Source organism: Sorex fumeus, unplaced genomic scaffold (genome assembly GCF_029834395.1).
Source record: "Sorex fumeus unplaced genomic scaffold, SorFum_2.1 ptg000169l, whole genome shotgun sequence".
NCBI lineage: Eukaryota > Metazoa > Chordata > Mammalia > Eulipotyphla > Soricidae > Sorex > Sorex fumeus.
This window is the reverse complement of record NW_026606226.1, coordinates 394,094-412,617: the sequence shown is the minus strand read 5'-3', so window position 1 is coordinate 412,617 and position 18,524 is coordinate 394,094. Positions and strand designations below refer to the sequence as shown.

General features: G+C 63.3%; 3 protein-coding genes across 3 annotated transcripts; 1 reads left to right on the top strand and 2 right to left on the bottom strand.

Annotated features, from left to right (window-relative positions):
* The first annotated feature begins 2,559 nt into the window (after window positions 1–2,559).
* Window positions 2,560–5,113, top strand: RNF26 (ring finger protein 26). Its single transcript, XM_056107493.1, has one exon. The coding sequence runs from the start codon at window positions 3,096–3,098 to the stop codon at window positions 4,395–4,397; it is 1,302 nt and encodes a 433-aa protein (XP_055963468.1). The 5' UTR covers window positions 2,560–3,095; the 3' UTR covers window positions 4,398–5,113.
* A 1,658-nt stretch (window positions 5,114–6,771) lies between these two features.
* C1QTNF5 (C1q and TNF related 5) lies at window positions 6,772–8,587 on the bottom strand. Its single transcript, XM_056107622.1, has 3 exons — window positions 8,256–8,587; window positions 7,790–8,025; window positions 6,772–7,520 (listed from the first exon to the last, which is right to left on the bottom strand). Exons 2-3 carry the CDS (start codon window positions 8,001–8,003, stop codon window positions 7,003–7,005), a joined length of 732 nt encoding a protein of 243 aa, XP_055963597.1. The 5' UTR covers window positions 8,004–8,025; window positions 8,256–8,587; the 3' UTR covers window positions 6,772–7,002.
* A 273-nt stretch (window positions 8,588–8,860) lies between these two features.
* Window positions 8,861–12,895, bottom strand: MFRP (membrane frizzled-related protein). Its single transcript, XM_056107683.1, has 13 exons — window positions 12,760–12,895; window positions 12,580–12,682; window positions 12,356–12,469; window positions 12,119–12,265; window positions 11,803–12,016; window positions 11,321–11,451; window positions 11,118–11,243; window positions 10,899–10,972; window positions 10,583–10,731; window positions 9,859–9,989; window positions 9,653–9,769; window positions 9,223–9,350; window positions 8,861–9,108 (listed from the first exon to the last, which is right to left on the bottom strand). Exons 1-13 carry the CDS (start codon window positions 12,811–12,813, stop codon window positions 8,884–8,886), a joined length of 1,713 nt encoding a protein of 570 aa, XP_055963658.1. The 5' UTR covers window positions 12,814–12,895; the 3' UTR covers window positions 8,861–8,883.
* Between the last annotated feature and the right edge of the window lie 5,629 nt (window positions 12,896–18,524).

Genomic DNA, 18,524 nt, shown 5'->3' with positions numbered 1-18,524 from the left:
CATATGCATTTTTATTGCATGTTTATAGCAACTTTAATATCTTTACTTATTTTGGTTTCAGGGACACACCTGGTGATGCTCACTGATGATGCTCAGGGGTTACTCCTGGTGGCTCTGAGTTCAGGAATTACTCCTGACAGTGCTCAGGGGATCATATGGGATGCTGGGGATTGAACCTGGGTCAGCTGCATTCAAGGCCAGTGCCTTCCCTGCTGTACTATGACTCCAGCCCAAGCTGCTTTAGTGTTTTAGTCATCTGTCCCAAACTTATAAACCCCAAACACATCTTTCAATCAATGAACAGATGAACAAACTGCAAAGATCCATTCAGTGACACTGCATTCAGGGGAAGACAAAGCAAGCCAGCAAATCAGGAACATATAGGACAAGTCCCACGTTCTAATTAAAGAAACTCATTCATTTATTGGTTTCTTGTGGTTTTCATGCATTCAAAGCACGTGCTCTATCACAGAGTTACATGTCAGGGCTAGAAAGAGTTTGGGTTTTTTTGTTTTTTGTTTTGTTTTGATGGTGTGGGGGGTCACACACTGTGGTGCTCAGGGCTTACTCCAGGCTCTCTACTCGGGGATCACTCCTGGCAGGCTCAAGGGACCATAAGGAGTGCTGGGAAATTGAACCCAGGTTGGCCATGTGCAAGGCAAACTCCCTACCCACTGGCTATGGCTCCAACCCCAAAAGCAGTTCATTTTGAAACGTGCCATGAGGTCTGATTCCAGTGCTATGACATTCAGTCTAACAGGCCTTAGGCTGGAGAAAGCACAGCTGGGAAGGCTCTTGCCTTGTACACAGCCAACCTGAGTTTAATCCCTAATACCACATAGGGTTCCCAGAGCCCCACCAGCAGTGATCCCTGAGCACAGAGCCAGGAGTAACTCCTGAGCATCGATGGGTATGCCTCCCCTACAAATTGACGGATCTAGAGATGCAACTGAGTGCTTTGCCTTGAGTTTGATTCGTGGTCTTTAAATTGGGGTCTTACTGGGGCTGGAGCAATAGCACAGCGGGTAGGGTGTTTGCCTGCGGCTGACCCGGGTTCAATTCCCAACATCCCATATGGTCCCCTGAGCACCGCCAGGAGTAATTCCTGAGTGCATGAGCCAGGAGTAACTCCAGTGCATCGCAGGGTGTGACCCAAGATGAATAAATAAATAAATAAATAGGGATCTTACTTAGGATTACTACCAACTTTGGGGAAAGGGTGGCTGGGTCACACCCTGTGGGGCTCAGGGCTTACTCTTGGCTCTATGCTTAAGGATCATTCCTAACAGTGATCCTTTGGGGGACCATATGTGGTGTCAGAGATGGAATGAGGTGTGGGGAGGCCTCCCTGCTTCTCAGACATGTGTCAACACAGTGCTGTCAGCCATTGGCCATTATGTTTCCAGTTGAAGAAGGAAGAGTTGGGTTTTTTTTTTCTTTTTTTGTTTTTACTTAAAGGTGACTTGGCATGAGGAGGTCTCAGGTATATGGAGGTCTTGGTCCCTGAACTAACGGAAATATTGTCTTCAAGGATCCAGGGGGCTCTGAGGCTTTTCTCGTGGTGGTAGACAGGCTGGTTACCTGCATTCACACTAGGCTGAGTTTGATTTTGGTCACCCTGAGTTTGAAGCAGAGAGTGGAGTACCCAGGAGCTGTCCAACATTACAAAGTGGTTCTGTGGAAGGGACTGATATCGAAATAACGGAGGAGAGGAACAAAGTCTCTGATGGAAGTGGAAGAAAACAGGAAACCAGGAAGAAAGCTCAAAGGGCTGGGCGCATTAAGTGCTGGAGCAGTGCCCTGCCTGGTTCTATCTCCAGGAACGATCCCCAAGGACCTGGGTATGCTTCACCGCTCCCCCCCCCCCCCCAAGAAAATCCTAAATGGGGGCTGGAGTGATAGCGCAGCGGGTAGGGAGTTTGCTTTGCACACGGCCAACCCGGGTTCGATTCCCAGCATCCCATACGGTCCCCTGAGCCCCGCCAGGAGTAATTCCTGAGTGCAGAGCCAGGAGTAACCCCGGTGCATCGCCGGGTGTGACCCAAAAAGAAAAAAAAATCCTAAATGTTTTTTAAAAAACAAAACATAAATATGGAGAGATAGTACAGCAGGTATTGTGTTTGCCTTGCACGCAGCCCACTCAGGTTCTATCCCCTCAACCCAGAGGACACCCCCAGCACCGCCAACAATGATCCCTGAACGCATAACCAGTAGTGAGCCCCAGGGCCTCTGGGTGTGGCCCAAAACAAAACAAATACAAATTACTAACTTAATTTAATAATAAAAAAACTCACACTGAAGCTTAATGGCCAGATCGATAGTTAGCGCAGCCCAAAATCCTGCTCCTTTAAGGGGCGGGGCTACGAGGCCCAGGAAGACCAATCAACGCCAGCGCGGGGCAGGGATTTTCGTCGGTTTCCGCCCCTCGCTTTGGGAAGTAAATACGTTTGGGCGCCCTTCAAACGGACCAATGAATGCCCGCCGTTTCCGGCGGTTGCCCCGTGCCGATTGGCTGAAATGCGTTCTTCGCCCTCCCCCCTGCCCCGCCTCTTGTCCCACCTCTCCGCACTCAAGATGGCGGCGCCCAGCGGACTGGCGGCTGCGCCTGGGCTTCGCTGAGGCTCAGTCCCTTCCCCGCTCCCCTGCCGGGCGCGAAGCCCCGCGAGCCGAGAGGACGGGGGCCGGGCGGGGATAGGGGCACCTGCGTAGCTGGACCGCGAGCCCGCGCCCAGCCTGCGCCCCCCCGCCCCGGCCCGGCCCCGCCAGCTCCCGGTCTCCCCTCGGCCAGACCCTGTGCCCGGGTGGACGCCAGCGCCTGGCCCTCAGAGCCGGGGCCTCTCCTCGGCCGCGGCTCACCTCGACTTCGGACATGTTTGGCCTTTTCCCTCCGAAACAGCCCGCCTGCAAAACCGGGACTCGGGTACCTGCTTCATCCTCAGACTCTCGATTCTCCCCGGCTCAGAGGCGGCTCGTTTCCCTTCCAAATTAGCCCCGACGCCGCCCACCCACTCCCCCCTTCCTGCGCACGACCACCCCGACCCCCGCCTCGACCTGGAGCTGGACCTCCCTCCGCTCCAACGCCCATAAGCTCTACCATGGAGGCCGTGTACCTGGTGGTGAATGGGGTCGGCCTGGTGCTGGACGTGCTGACCTTGGTTTTGGACCTCAACTTCCTGCTGGTGTCCTCCCTCCTGACGTCCCTGGCCTGGCTGCTGACGTTCATCTACAACCTGCCGCACACGGTACTGACCGGCCTCCTGCACTTGGGCCGCGGGGTCCTGCTTTCGCTGCTGGCCTTGATCGAGGCCCTGGTGCGCTTCACCTTCGGGGGCGTGCAGGCCCTGTGTACCCTGCTGTACAGCTGCTACTCTGGCCTGGAGAGCCTCAAACTCCTGGGGCACTTGGCCTCTCACGGGGCGCTCCGGAGCAGGGAGCTCCTGCACCGAGGGGTCTTCAATGTGGTCTCCAGCGGCCATGCCTTGCTGCGGCAGTTCTGTGACGTCTGTACCATTGCCATGAGCCTGGTGGCCTATGTCATCAACAGCCTGGTCAACATCTGTCTCATTGGCACCCAGAACCTCTTTGCCCTGGTGCTGGCTCTGTGGGATGCGGTGATGGGGCCCGTGTTGAGGATCACGGACGTGGTGGCCGCCTTCCTGGCCCACATGTCCAGCAATGCTGTTGCCATGGCCATCCTCCTCTGGACCCCCTGCCAGTTGACCCTGGAGCTGCTGGCCTCTGCCGCCCGCCTCCTGGCTAGCTTCGTGCTTGTCAATCTCACCGGCCTGATCCTGCTGGCTTGTGTGCTGGCGGTGACCATGACAGCGCTGCACCCCAACTTCGCCCTGAGGCTCGCCACCCGGGCCCTCGAGCAGCTCCAGGCCCGGCCTTCCTACCACCGGCTCCGAGAGGATGTGGTGCGGCTGTCTCGTTTGGCCCTGGGTGTGGAGGCCTGGCACCGCGTCTGGAGCCGCAGCCTGCAGCTGGCTAGCTGGCAGAACCGGGGAGGAGCCCCGGGGGCCCCCCAAGGTGGCCCGAGGAGGGTGCCAGTGGCCAGGACCTGGCAACAGGACACTCTTCCAGAAGCAGGCTCCAGCGTGGAGGCAGAAGAGGCGGAAAGGAGGCAGCCCCGGGCCACAGCATCCCGCGGCCGGGAGAGACTCAATGAGGAGGAACCAGCCGCCGGGCAGGACCCATGGAAGTTGCTGAAGGAGCAGGAGGAGCGGAAGAAGTGCGTCATCTGCCAGGACCAGAGCAAGACGGTGCTGCTGCTGCCCTGCCGGCACCTGTGTCTGTGCCAGGACTGCACCGAGATCCTCATGCAGCACCCGGTCTACCACCGGAACTGCCCGCTCTGCCGCCGGGGCATCCTGCAGACCCTCAACGTCTACCTCTGAAGCTCTCGCTGCCACCCCGCCCACCGCGCCCTGCAGCCTCCCGGGATTGGGCTGTGGACACGAGGGCCACGCCCTCCGGCTTCCGACCCCGCCTCCCGGGCCGCCCCCAGGAGACGGGGTTCGCCAGGGGTCTGCTGTCCTGCCCAGAGGGACCCCATGCTGCTGCGGGTGGTGAGTGTGGACCAGAGCTTGAGACCTAGCCACGGGCTCTCCAGCCCACCCAGATGCCAGCGTCGGGGTTCCCTCTCGGAGCATCAGGTTTTGCTTCCGTGAGAGTGGGGGGATTGGCAGGACGTCTCCTGCCCGCTCCCCACTTCCTTCCCAGCTTCTGCAGCCGCAGCACATCAGTGTTATCTGGGTGTCAGGACAACTCCCGGGCTTGGGCAGCATCCTGAGCCTTTGTTTTCAGAGAGAACCTCTGAGCCTAGGCTTTGGGGCTCCCCTCTCAGGCGGCCCAAGCCACACCTCCCTAAGAGGTGTCCTTCCAGCCTGACTCCTCCAGTGGGGTCGTCCTGGTGGAGGGACATGGACACTTGGCTTTGGGACCAAGGACCCTCCAGCACCCCCGTTCCACTGGGGGTTTCTGGAGGGACACCCAGATTTCTCACCCGGCTTTCACTCCCCACCTTAGAGAACAGCCGCATTCCTCCCTCTCGCCTCGACTCAGGGGCGCAGATGGTCATTTCACTAGGGTGCAGACTGGACAGGGACCAGGGCTGGGCGCGCGCCCCCCCAGGGGTCTGTAGCCCCTTTGTTGTGATTAAAGTTCTGTTGACAACTCCGATGGCCTCGGGGTGCCTCCTTGTCTGTGAGAACAGTCGCAGAATGGGCTCTGCAGGGTCCTGCTGGGGTCCCCGCTGCAGCCCACGGAAATCAGGAAAGCAAGCCAGGTCCCAGGCGCGGCTGGTGGGATGCTCCCCCTCCCCCCAAGTCGCCCAGGAGGGCGCTGGGGCGCCTGCGACCCCGAGGCCAGCCTCGCGGACTGGCACTTGTCCGCCTGGGCACAGGCGGCACCGCAAGGGGGGTGGCAGGGCTCAAGCCGCCGCCGAGGACCCCCAAGTCGGCCCGTTGCGCACTTCCTCGGCCAGCCCCCATTGGTCAGATATGCCCTCACGTGGCCAGCAGTGGACCACGCCCCCTGTCCCCGCCGGGCCTTTAATGCCCGGCGCAGCCTGGGGGAGGGGCAGGAGGAGGGGAAAGGAAAGGGGGGTCCGCGGGATGGGGAAGAAACGGGAGGAAGGACGCCCCCCTGCTCCGGGCTAGGAGAGACTGGCGCAGGTTGGCTGGGGACTGGAGGCGGGGGGAGGTCCGAGACGGCGCCGGGCGCCTTGTGGCTAGCGTCAGACCTGGTGGCGCGGCCCACCCACGCGGTGTCCAGCGCAGTGGGCTCGCGCCCCGCGCCGCGGCGGGGCAGTGCCGGAGGGGGCGCCGGGCCCCGGCAGGCCGGCTCCTACCAGTCTGTTTAGTGTGAGGATAAACACGTTCGAGAGAAGATAAACTTCCCCCTCCGGGAGGGCGGGCGCCCGTGTCCCCGCACCGCGGCCGCAGTCCTTTCTGGGCGGGCGGGCAGGCGGCCGCCCTGGTGCACTGGGCCGGAGCCGCCTGCATCCCGGGGCCGGGGCGCCCCCTGCCGGTCGCCTCGCGCGCGGCGGCTCCGACGGCCGGCGCCTCTGGCACCCGCAACAGAGAAATAGCTTTCTAGTCATCTGGGCACCAGGCAGGCGGCCAGGGCCAGGGCAGTCATGAATGAAAATCCCGGGCTCCCTTCCCCCCGCCCCCCGCGCCCCGCCCGTTCCTGTTGTTGCAGTGATGGGGCTCTCTCCAGGGTGCTCGCTATCGCACATTCCATGACTGCACGGGATTGAAAGGGATTGAACTGGTGCCTGCAAGGACAGCTTTCAGGGGCCACATCTGGCCGAGCTCAAGGGATCTTGGTGACTCCTGGCTACTGGCGATGGAAGGGACGTGAGGCGCTGAGGGTCAAACCCAGGCAGGCGTCCTGGGGCAGAGCATGCACTGCAGTGCTTGGAGGCTTTGCCTTGGCCAAAGCAGGCACCGTTGGCCCCTTGCTGCCCTTTGTGTTGGTCAGGGAATTGGGGTGAGGCGAGGCTCCCCAGCCCATTCCCTTGATTGCTCCGGAGTTTGCTAGAGCCCCAGGTCAGCAGAGGAGGGGAGGATGAAGGGGCCTGGGACCCCCTGCATTTCCTGCCCCTTCCCTCCATCCAGCCTGCCCCTGCCCCACCCCGGAACCGGGCATCTCCTCCCTTAAAGAAACAGCTCAGGCCCGTGGGAGCGGCTTAGATTTATTGAATGCTCTCTGAGAAAAGGGCCCAGGGACAGGGGGGGACAGACAGAGGGACCAGGGGAGCAGGAAGAGCGCACCCCACCTTGGCAGGCACCCCACCTCAGCAGCCTGGGCCAGGGAACAGCTGCAGCACCCCAGAGGGAGAAGAAACTCAGCCCTGGGGACCGGGACCACCAGCCTTGTTCCTGGTCCCTCAGCACCCCCTGAGGTCATCACAACTTGGGGGCGGAGGTGGGGGGGAGACCAGCCCTCCTGAGGATGTTGCTGCTTCTCCCCTTGGAGCCCGAATCCGCAGGACCATCAGGCAAACACGGGGGAGTTGTGCCAGTCGGAATACACCAGGAACCCCGAAAAGGTGCTGTCAGTCTTGATGCTGGCATAGATGCCCACGTAATCGCCCACACCCACCTGTACCCACACCTGGTCCTCCGGCTCCAGCCTCACCATGGTACCCCCGGAGAGCGAGGCTGGCTTGGGCCACCCCCCATAAAACTGGAAGAACGAGGCGATGGACTGGCCGTTCTTGACCAGGTCGAACTGCAGGCTGGCCCGGTAGACGGTGGCGTGGACGGCGAAGTAGTAGACGCCGGGCACCCTGCAGGTGAACTTGCCGGTGGCCGCGTCGTAGTGGCCCTGCTCGTTGACCAGCACGCGGTCGAAGGGGAGCGGCGCGTCGGACTGCGGGGGCTCGCGGCTCTCGGAGCGCTTGGCGCTGAAGGCGGAGCGCGGGGGCACGGAGCACTCGCCGGCCGGCCCGGGCGCCCCCACGGGTCCCGCGTCGCCCCGAGGCCCGGGGTCGCCGCGGGGCCCCGGGAGCCCTGCGGGGTCGGGGGAAAGGGGTGTCAGGGCGAGAGGAGCGGCCGGCCTTTCCCGGACCCTCTGGGCGCCGGCAGCCGCCACTTCCTCGGGCGCCGGGGACAGGCCCCCGGGCGGGGCCCCAGAGGGTCGCGGCGGGGGAGCCGGGCTCGGGGGCTGAGTCATCCCCCCTCCGCTCGGGCGGGGCCCCCTGGCGGGAGCCCCGAGCCGCTCGAGCCCGGGGCGTGGGAGCCGGGGCGGGGCCGCGCCGCGCCCGACCGTGCGCCCTTACCGGGTCTCCCGTCTTCGCCTTTCTCGCCGGGAGCCCCGGGCGCGCCGTCGCGGCCGTCGCGGCCGTCTCGGCCCGGCAGGCCCTGGCCGCCGTGGTGGCCCGGCGTGCCTGGAAGGCCGGGGTGCCCCGGGCACAGGCTGGGGATCTTGTTGTCGTCCAGCGGGGGCGAGCCGGCCGCCAGGCCCAGAAGCAGCAGAGCGAGGAGCGGCCGCATGGCGTTGGGGTCCTCCTGGCGTCTGGGCAGGAGAGGAGTCGGGCCCCAGAGTCCGGGGGCCCGCCGGACCCCCTCCCCCGCGCGGCCCACTCGACCCCCAGCCCACTCCCGTGCCCCTGAGACTGGGGGCCCGAGGACATCCCGAGCCCGCTGCAGAGGGAGCCTAGCGGCGGGTCTCCCCTCTGCGCCCACCGCCCGCGCCCAGGCTTCCCCACGCACCCCTCCCTCACCCCCTTTCTCTCCGACACTCACCCCTCTCGCAGCTCGGCTCCTCGGGCGCGGCCGCCCTCTCCGCTTCTGGGGGCGCCGGGGGGACCCGAGGGTCGCCCCGCTTCCGCCCGCGCTTCTCCCCGGCCAGGCGCCCCCTGCCCCGGGGTCCCCGCGTCCCGCTCGCGCGCCGCCGCTCGGCTCCTCCCAGACTCGCTCGGAAAGGAAACCAGAGGAGCGGGGGCCAAGAGCTCCGGGCCGGGAAATAGCAGGGAAATAACTCGTGGTGTCGCCCGGCCGCCCGCCAAAGTTTGGGGCGAGGAAGGAGGGGCAGAGACCGCGGGCCTCGGAGCGCACAGCAGGGAGGGGCGGTGAGGGGTAGGTAGGACCGGGCTGGGTGGGGGGCTCTGAGCAGCGGGGTCCCTTGCGCTGGACAGGGCCTGCGGGGTGCCCGATGCCCGTTTGGACTTGACTGACAAAGTCTCGGGGCAGAGGGGCTGGACAATCAGAGGGAAAACAGGATCCGAGGGCAGGTCAGGAGCTGGCGCTGCAGCAGGGGGAGGGAAGGGAAGGAAAGGAGATAGGGGTGTGGGGGGAGGATGCTAGAGCCCCCGTTTGGCGCCCCTGCCCGCCGCCCTGAAGATGGGCAGGTGGGGGCGGGGCTGCCCAGGGCTCAGGGCCGGGCGCAGGTGTCCACACCCTCCGCCTCGGGCAGCCTGTCGCAGTTGAAGGGCCAGGGGGTGCCCAGGTGTGCCAGGCCAGACTGGCACTGGTGCTCTGCCTCCTGGCACACAGAGCGGCAGGGGGGCAACACGCTGCCCAGCGGGGTGCAGTGGGGTACCAGCAGCCCGCAGAGCAGCCTCCGGAAGTGCGGGTAGCAGGGCAGACTGGTCAGGCTCTGGGGGGGGCGGGGAGGAGAGCGGGGGCTCAGGCACCCTCGGCCCCACGAGGGCCCCGCCCAGCCCCGCCCCGCCCCGCCCAGCCCCGCCCCGCCCCGCCCCGCCCAGCGCACCTGGTACCCGCGCAGGACCTCGGCCACTTCGGCCTGCGTGGCCACGCCCCCCCAGATGTTGGGGAAGGCGGTGCTGTTGTAGCTGAGCCCCGCGCACATCTCCACGCGCACCGGCTCGCACGCCAGCCCTGCGGGGGGCGCGGCACGCTGGGGACCCCGGAGCGAGCCCGCCCCGGATGGCTCTGCGCCCTAGGGCACCCCGCTGAGCTCGGGGCGCCGGGTCCACCGCACTGGGGTTGGGGGGCGTTCTGCGAGGGGCTCTCCCGTGCATCCTGGGAATTGTTTGTGTGACCAGACGGGGCCTGTTCTTGAAGTCCCCCAACTCTGGATTCCTGGGGTCACCCTGAACCTCACGGGTCCCACCCCTGCTCTAGGAAATGGTCCAGGTTCTGGGCACCTGTGAGGACCGGGCGCAGAGAGGGCGTCCCACCTGGGGGCGGGGGCAGGGCGCCGCTGCAGTTCTTACAGTCTCCCCATGACTCGCAGGGCCACCGCAGACCCTGGCACCTTTTGTCCAGGCAGGAGCGCTGTCCGGGCCCGCAGTGGTCTGTGGGCACAGGGGCCGTGGCAGTGCCCAGCCACCCGCGGTCCACCCTCCCGGCCTCCGGCCCTGGAGCACCGCCCGGGAGCACCTACTCTCCGTGTGGTTCAGCGCCCTGAAAGCAGCGGAGAAGCCCCCACTGCCAGCGCGCTGTGTCCGGAAGATCACGGTCAGGCGCGGGTGGACGGAGCGCAGAGGGCCCAGCGGCTCAGAGCCTCCGCAGAACCTGCCGGGGCGCAGGACGCCTTGGGCCTCCCACCCAGGGTGCCACAACACAGGGGACAGGAGGCTGGTCCCTAACTCTGGGCCCATGGGGGTCCCGTGAGGAAGACACACATTCAGCAAAGCATTAAACTTCTGGAACATTGTGGGGCTGGAGCAATAGCACAGCAGGTATGGCGTTTGCCTTGCACGCCGCCTACCCGGGTTCAATTCCCAGCATCCCATATAGTCCCCTGAGCACTGCCAGGGGTAATTCCTGAGCGCAGAGCCAGGAGTAACCCCTGTGCATCGCTGGGTGTGACCCAAAAAGCAAAAAAAAAAAAAAAACCTTCTGGAACGTTGAGTCCTTAGGAACAGAACAGTCCACCGGGGCTGGTAGGGTTAATGGACAGGGGGCCCATAGGGTGGGAGGAACTGGGGTCCCAAAAGGAGTCCCCAGAGAGGAAGTAAGGAAAAGAATAAGGACTTTGGGGTGAGAAAGGCTAGCCTGTTCTTAGGGTGACAGTGAAGGGGAGGGGTATCATCTGGGTTATTTCCAGTAGCCTGTGGGGGCTGGTAGGGAGTCCAGGGTGCTTCCTCTCTGCACCCTGGTCCTACCTGCCCAGGAGGGCCAGGGCCTGGGGGCCGCTGCCCTCGTACACCTCCACGTAGTCCCTCCGGCACTGCTCGGAGGCCGCCACACTGAAGTTGTGGAACTGCAGCTGGAGGCCGTGGCCTGTCGGCACCCAGATGTCCCAGCTGCAAAACTGGGGGACAGAACGCAGATGGCCATGCTCGACCTCCTCCTGCCGTGCACTCCAGGGGCCCCCGGGGGCCGCGGAGAAGTGCTCGCAGCCTGGGAAGGAGCTGGACTCTGGCCGCGCCCCCCACCCACACCCCAGGCTCTGGGCAGCCCCAGCCAGGCACTGCTTACCTGCTGGTGAGGTCGCTGCAAGGCACGGGGTGCAGAGAAGGTGCCCTGGAGCCCCGTCAGGTTACCCCCACACCCTGGGAGAGACGGGGGACTCAGGAGGCCGCCAGGGTCTATGGCTCCCCACCTCCCCCCGCCCCACCGTGGGCATGTCCATGGGGCTGGGTCAGAGTGGGTTGGGGGTCCTGGTTCAGCCCACCCCCCCGAAAGCAGAGTCTGTACCTGAGATCCTGGCCCCACAGTCCAGCTCGTCGCTGCCGTCCGCGCACTGGGCAAAGCCGTCACACACGGAGTCAGGGAGCAGACAGACGCCCCCATCACAGGGGAACTCACCCTGGGCACAGCTCCCTGGGGGCATGAGCAGTGAGGACCCTCCTCACCTGCAGCCCCGGTGCCCCTGGAGTGGCCGAGGGGGAAGCACTCACCGTGTCCTGGGGCCACGGCCTGGAACCAGGCGTGGAAGCCAAAGCCGGCCACGCTGCCATCCGAGACGAAGGCCACCCGCAGCCGACTGGTGTTGGTGTTGAGGGTGGGGGGTGGCACCCTCCCACACACTCTGCGGGCAGCCGGGGATGGGGGTGGTAAGGGCGGATCAGGACCAGCCCTCAGGGAGACCACATGGGCACTGGGCTCCTTTTTCCTCAAGCCCTAACTGGGTGACCAGTTGGTCTGAGAGGCCCCACCCCTTCCCCAGGAGCTCTGCTCTTCCTGGTCCAGGTCTGGCTCTCATGGAGATGGAGGGCCGGAGGAAACTGGGATCAGAGAGGGCACGTGACTTGTCCCAGCATGGTTGGAGGTCAGAGGTTTTTCTCCTCCCAGACCATCCTATCCCCCCACCACTCCCCATGTCTGTTGTCTAGACATGGCTCAGGACGAGGTCTGAGCTCCTGCAGGCGGAGGGACCCACCTGAGGAGGGGCCCGTCAGGCTCTGGGGCAATTTCCAGGCGATCAAACAGACAGGAAGCCACACTCTCCATGCTCAGCGTCTCGATCCGGAGCTGGATGGCCTGGCCAGGGGCCACTCGGATGTGCCACACGCAGTGGGCATTGGGGGGGTAGGGGTCCGGGTAGTTGGGACTGCTGAAGAAGCCCTGGGGGCCGGGAAGGAGCCCCCCGCAGGCTGCAGGGGTGGGGGAGAGGGGAGGTCCTTGGTTGCCAAAGGGCTTCTCCAGGTCCTGCCTCCCCAGCAGGGACGTCTGGGACGTCTGTCCCCCGTACTCACTGGGTGGGGGCGTGGGTGTGGGGCTGCCGCTTGCTTCCTGCTGCCCTTTGGGGGACCCCGTGGCCTGAGAAGTGGGGCTGGGACTGGGGGGACGCCGGGCAGGCAGTGGACGATGGGAGGCCCCCGAGGACGGTGGCGCCTGCAGCTCTGCCAGTGGGAAAAGGAGGGGGTGGGCTCAGAGGGGCTGGGGTCCAGGTCCGGAGACCCCGTTGGCCTCTTCGCAGCCCTGGCACTCACGGGCCAGGATGACAGCCACCAGCAACCCGGCCAGCAGGACCAGCAGTCCGGCCAGCAGCAGCGCACACAGCCCCGAGAAGCGGCAGTCGGCACGCAGCTCCCGGGGACGCCGACCTGCAAGCATGGGGGTCCTGAACACCCCTTCCCTCGGGTACCCCACATCCCACCCTCAGCTCTCAGGGCCTCTGGGCTAGACTCCCAGGGGGCCCCTTGAAGATGGTTACCGGGCCAGGGAACTCGGGGTGCTCCACTGGCATCCTCCTGGAGGGCTGGTGCGACGCCGGGCAGCCCGGACTCGGGCTCAAAGGCCGGGTTGCTGAACTCGGTCTGAAGGAAAGAGGGTTGAGGGCTGAGTGTGGTGGCCGCGGCCCAGGGGGTCTTGGCCGGGCATCCCGCGCCCTCACCTTGCTCAGCTCTGCCGCCTCCATGCAGACGCCCATGTCCGAGTAGGTCCTCATGGCTCGGGGCTCTGCCGGCCTCCCAGCCCCTGTCCCCCTCGACTCTCCGCTTCCCAAAGGGGCAGCCCGGCTGCTGGCGTGACTGCTGTCGTGGACAACTGCTCCGTGCTACCAGTTGCTGCGTCTGGGGGTGCCGGGGGGCCGGCCGATGGAATTTGCGAAGGCACGAAGCAAGCTCTTAATCCAGCTCAGCTGAGCAGCGGGGGTCAGACCCCTGGCATGGGCTTCGGCCTGTACAGGTCCAGGCAGCTGCAGCCGCCTGCCTGCCGGCTGTGAGCCCAGGGGGCCTGGACAAGTAGCTGAGGAGGAGCCCTGACCTCCCCCCTTTCTCCCTCTTTCTATTTTTATTTTTGCTTTTTGGGGTCACACCTGGCGATGCACAGGGGTTACTCCTGGCTCTGCACTCAGGAATTACCCCTGGTGCTCAGGGGACCATATGGGATGCTGGGACTCGAACCTGGGTCGGCCGCGTGCAAGGCAAATGGCCTGCCTGCTGTGCTATCGCTCCAGCCCCTCCCTCTCTCTATTTTTTGGGGGGTGGTCTAAGCCCAGCAGTGCTCAAGGCTGACACCTGCCTCTGTACTCAGGGCTCACACCTGGCAGGGCTCAGGGGACCACGTGGTGCCGGGATGGAGCCTGAGTCAGTCGTGTGTAAAGCAGGTGCCCTCCCCCTGTCCTATCTATCTCTCCAGCATCCCCCCTTCCGCTTTTTTTCCCTCACTCCAGGTATGGAGTAGGCCCCTGAGGGGAGCTGGACCTTCCTTCGGCTTTGAAGGTGTGAGGGAGACTCAGGGGGTGTGGACAGCTGCAGAGCCCGAGGGTTCTGAACCAATCCAGTGGCCTCCAGCCCCTACCCTCACTCCTGGAGGTCCCGAGGGAGTTCCTGGGACACAGGACATGAAGACAGACCTAGGAGATAGAAGGCTAGTCTCGAAGAACCTGGGGCAGTGGGTGCTGAGTGCGCAGGCGGCACAGTAAAAGGTGTGCAGGGGCCGGAGGGACAGCACAGCGGGGAGGGCGTTTGCCTTGCTAGTGGCCGGCTCGGGTTTAATCCCTGGCACCCCATACATAGGGTCCAAGAAGCCCCGTCGGGAGCAATTCCTGAGTGCAGAGCCAGGAAGTCACCCCTGAGCATCGCTGGGCTCGGCCCCCCCAAACAGAACCACCACCACAAAGAAGAAAAACCCTCAACAGGAAAACACGCATGGACACTGCAGCCAGGAGGCGCAGGTGTGGGCCCAGCACTGCAACCTGCCCCTTAAGCACGTGAGCACGGGCCCCAGCTGAAGGAGACCGACCCGGGTGATGCACACTGCGGCCAGATGCGTGGGCACCGTGGCCAGATGCGTGGGCCCTGGTCATGGCAGGAGCAGCAGCAGCGTCAGCCGTGGGGGCAAGGAGCTTCGCTGTGGCTGCCTCTGCCTATGGCCCTTCCTGGAATGGGCCTGCCACCCCCCTAACCCCCCGCGCCACAGTCTGCCCAGAAGACCTTTTCTCAGACTTCAAAATCTTTCTGGGGCTGAAGGTTAGGAACCCTGCCCTCTCCCGAGCGGTGGAAGGGAAAAGAACTAGAATGGCACATGGGGGCCTGCATATCCGACGCATTTGAGCTCTGCACAGCCCTGCAGGGAGGGTTTGGGGCTGCTTCCTAGAAGCTGAGGCCTCTGGATTGGACAGAGGGCAGGAACACAGCTGCAGCCCAAACATTCCCTCCCATTGCCTCCACGGAGCAGGGGTGCCAGTCACAGTCTTCCCTGGAGCTGGATGTGAAGCCATCGGCCGCCCAGGGAGCCCCTGGGGCTGCTTGGGGCACTTGCTCTGTCTCAGGTCCCTGGACCTTCCTTCTCTTCCTTCCTGACCCTTTCACCGTGGTGAAGAGGATGTGCCAGCCTCTAAGCCCTGGTGCTCCACTGGACTTACTCTTTTCGGGGGGGTGGGGAGGTGGGGGGGGGGTGGCTGAGCAGCGCCTAGCAGTGCACTGGGACTGGTCCTGGCTTTGTGCTTGCTGGGCTCATTCCCGGTGGCCAGAGGACATGCGTAGTTCCCGGGATCAAAGCGTAATGGTGGGGGCTGGAGAGATAGCACAGCAGGTAGGGCGTTTGTCTTGCATGCGGCCAACCCGGGTTCGATTCCCAGCATCCCATATGGTCCCCTGAGCACCACCAGGAGTAATCTCTGAGTGCAGAGCCAGGAGTATTCCCTGTGCATCGCCGGGTGTGACTCAAAAAGAAAAAAATAAAAATGGAAAAACAGGGGCTGGAGAGACAGCACAGCGGGTAGGGCGTCTGTCTTGCACGCTGCCGACCCAGGTTCGATTCCCAGCATCCCATATGGTCCCCTGAGCACTGCCAGGAGTAACTCTTGAGTGCAGAGCCAGGAGTAACCCCTGTGCATCGCTGGGCGTGACCCCAAAAAGCAAAAAAAAAAAAACCACAACGTGTGATGGTGGTGGTGATGGGGGGGTGGATAAACAAACAACAACAACAAAGTGTGGTCGGGCCAGGTCAGCTCCTTAACTCCTGTGCTGTCCCTCTGGCTGGTCCTGGACTTTTGTCTCGGGGCCAGGCCTGGCTGGCTCTGTGCTCAGGGGTCACTCCTGGCAGGGCTCGGGGGACCATGTGTAGTGCTGGGGATCAGAATGGAGTCGGCCATGGGCGGGACAAGCATTTTACCCCCTGGATCTCTCTTTGGCTTGTGGCCCTGCAGTTTTTATTTTCGTTCCCTCGCGTGGGACCCTGGAACTCTCCCGCCAGCCTTGGTGGGGTGGGGGGTGGGGGGGCAGCAACCCAGGGTTCGGCTTCGGTGTTTCCCCTGCTGTAGGACCTGCCCGAAGAATCTAGCCTTAGCCATCCTTGGCACCCGGTGTCACTGTCGCCTTCCTCCCTGGCTGCCTTTTCAACTCTTTCCCTGGGCCCACCGGTCCACCAGCCTAATCTCACCCCTGCCCCAGTGGGTTGCATTCCTTCCTCCCCCCCTTCCTCTGCGGCCACCTCACCTGCCCCCTCACCCCTGCTTCCTGGGCCGTGCCAGGTCCCCAGGAGCCTGGAAGCCTGCGGCTCAGTCCTGCAGCGCTCCGTTCCCGGAGGGAGGTTGGCCTGCCAAAGATCGCAACGGAAAAGCAATCCCTTGGCTCTGGAATGCAGATCCAGTGCTGGACCTCGAAACTGCGCTTGCCCTGGGCAAGGTCAGACTTTCTGGACATTCCTAAGCCTCGCTCAAGTGCTTTGGAAAAAATAAGGCAGAAGCAGCTGGAAGGCCAGAGGGAAATCAGCGAGGCTGGTGCCCTAGGAAACTGCTAGGAAATCAGCGAGGCTGGTGCCCTCCTGGGCATGAGGGCGTGGGTGCGGAGCTGGGCCTGTGTGGAGGGCATGCGGGGTGCCGGACACTCACAGCCGAGTGGGAGCTGCTCTGCGCGGATTGCAGGGGTGAGGCCAGGCCCTCCTGCCTCTCTCCTGTTCCCAGATGCGGTGGCGATGGCTGGAGGTCGCCTGGCAGGCTGGGAAACCCTCAGAGGCCTCCACGGTGCTCACAGAGGCTTGCACACGCGGATCCCCGGCCTCTGTCATTGGGGCTTCCCGTGGCCTATGCTTTCTCACCGTGCCCGCCAGGGGGCGCCCTCCCCGCCGTTTTTGTGGCGCCTACGGATCCCTGGGCTGTTGGCAGGGTCACCGGCTCTGCAGGCAGAATCTAGCCCCGTGCAGCTTCCCCTGGGGAGGTGTTCCGTCTGAGCCCCTGAACTATTCCCGGGGCCCCGCAGGCACTGGCGGTTCATTCTGAAGAGCACTGAAGGGTGGGGCACAGACCGACCAGGGCCAGGGTCAGGCCAATATTTCAGCCTTTTTATGCCCAAGAACGAGGGGTTGGAAAGCACTGAGCCCGACCATCGCGCTGGTTTTGCTTCTGTTTGTGCATCTCCTGCTCCTTAGCACAGGGCCTGGGCCATGGGCAGCCCTGCCATGGGCCAGGAGAGTCCAGAGGGTAGGGAAGGCACTCTCCTGGCCTGCAGCCGACCTGGGCTCCATCCCCCACCTGTGTATGATCCCGAGCCTGTCACAGCCAAATGGGCAGAGCTGGGTGGGGGGTCAGCAGTGAGCCTGCCCGCCCCCCCCCCCGCCCCTCCCCAAGCTAGAACCAGCCCTGTCAGGTGAAAGCGGACAGTGCCCCAGGGGCCTGACACTAAGGCTTCAAGGAGGAAAGTGAGTGTTCTGTTGTTTGGGGGCCACTTCCTTCCTACACTAGGGCTTACTCCTGGCTCTGTGCTCCTGTGTTAATTTAAATTTACTCCAGTGCTCGGGGGGTCCATATGGGGTGCCAGGAATCAAACCCGGGTCAGCCGCGTGCAAGGTACGCACTCTCCTGCTGTACTATCGCTGAGGCCCTGGCCCTGAGCTGGGTATTTTCAGAGAGAGCATTTGTGTGGAGAATGACGTGAAGGTCACCTAGGACTTGCTTTCCAGATACCATGTCCCTAGGAGCTCTGGAAACCAGTTCATCCCTGAACTTACCTTGAACTTGCAGAGGAAACGTGACTTAGAACGTAGGCTGACCCCTCCCTGCCCAGAAAGGGTGCTACCCCTCCAGCAAGCGATGGTGGGGAGCCCTCCCCAGGAGAGGCCTGCTAGCCCAGTCGCCAAGAGGCCAAGCTGATACAAAAACTGGGGGCAGCGTGCCGGGGGCCTGTTTCCATGGGGATGGAACACCCCCGGGTCAGGCTGCCGGAGAGCTGGGTGTTGGGGGAGCTGGGGCCAGGCTCCCTGCCTGAGTCCCTCTGTTTTTGGGGGGAGGAAGGGGGCATGACCAAAATGCAGGGAAAAACCAATCAAAGGAGGGGTACAGAAAATGGTATCTGTTTGGCCCCCAACTTCGTCACGCTTCCGTGTTGAAGGCTGTCCTTCAAAATATGAATTTGGGCGCAGAGAGACAGTGCTGGGGTTAAGGCACTATCTTGTGCAGAGTTGACCTGGATTCAATCCCTCATCCCGTAACCCTGAGCACTCCCAGGCGTGATCCCTGAGCACCGAGCTGGGAGGAAGCCCCGAGCCCCCTGCTCAGCAGGCCTGGAGACAGCCCAGGGTCAAGCAGCACTGGGGATCGAACCACCGCTCCCATCTTATGTTTCAGCCTCCAGGCCCCCTGCCTGCAGGGGAGCTTGCACCTGTCTCCCTCAGGGGCCTGGTCTCCATGGCTGGCCTGGATTTGATTCCTGTACGGCAGGTATTTGATATGCACAGGACACAAGTTCGATCCCGGGCACCCCGTGGCCTCCTGAGCACTGCTGGGTGGGACCCAAAATAAAGACAAACAAAAATCTCCATCAGGGGCCGAAGCACTAGTACAGCGGGGAAGGCACTTGCCTTGCACATGGCCGACCCGGGTCCAATCCCCGGCATCCCATAGGGTCCCCTGAGCACTGCCAGGAGTAATTCCTGAGTGCAGAACCAGAAGGAACCCCTGAGCATCACTGACCTTCAAACAAAATAAAGACAAAAAAAAAAAAAAAAAAACAGGTTCCTCCCCAGGCCTGGAGCTCTGCCTGCACTTTGTATGTATGTGTATGTGTGTATGTGTGTGTGTGTGTGGGGGGGGGAGCACACTTGCTCAGGACTTACTCCTGGCTTTGCACTCCGGGATCATTTCTGGCTTGGGGGCCATTTGTGGTACCAGGGGTCACACCCAGGTCAGCTGCATGCAAAGCTAACGCCTTCCCCTCC

Excerpts from the sequence above, each read along its gene's own strand:
- RNF26 (XM_056107493.1), top strand. The coding sequence starts at position 3,096 with ATGGAGGCCGTGTACCTGGTGGTGAATGGGGTCGGCCTGGTGCTGGAC.
- C1QTNF5 (XM_056107622.1), bottom strand. The coding sequence starts at position 8,003 with ATGCGGCCGCTCCTCGCTCTGCTGCTTCTGGGCCTGGCGGCCGGCTCG. Across the intron at positions 7,521-7,789 it reads AGGCGAAGACGGGAGACCCG|GGCTCCCGGGGCCCCGCGGC; the intron begins GTAAGGGCGCAC and ends CCGACCCCGCAG.
- MFRP (XM_056107683.1), bottom strand. The coding sequence starts at position 12,813 with ATGAGGACCTACTCGGACATGGGCGTCTGCATGGAGGCGGCAGAGCTG. Across the intron at positions 11,244-11,320 it reads GGCCGTGGCCCCAGGACACG|GGAGCTGTGCCCAGGGTGAG; the intron begins GTGAGTGCTTCC and ends TCATGCCCCCAG. Across the intron at positions 10,732-10,898 it reads TGCAGCGACCTCACCAGCAG|TTTTGCAGCTGGGACATCTG; the intron begins GTAAGCAGTGCC and ends TCTGTCCCCCAG.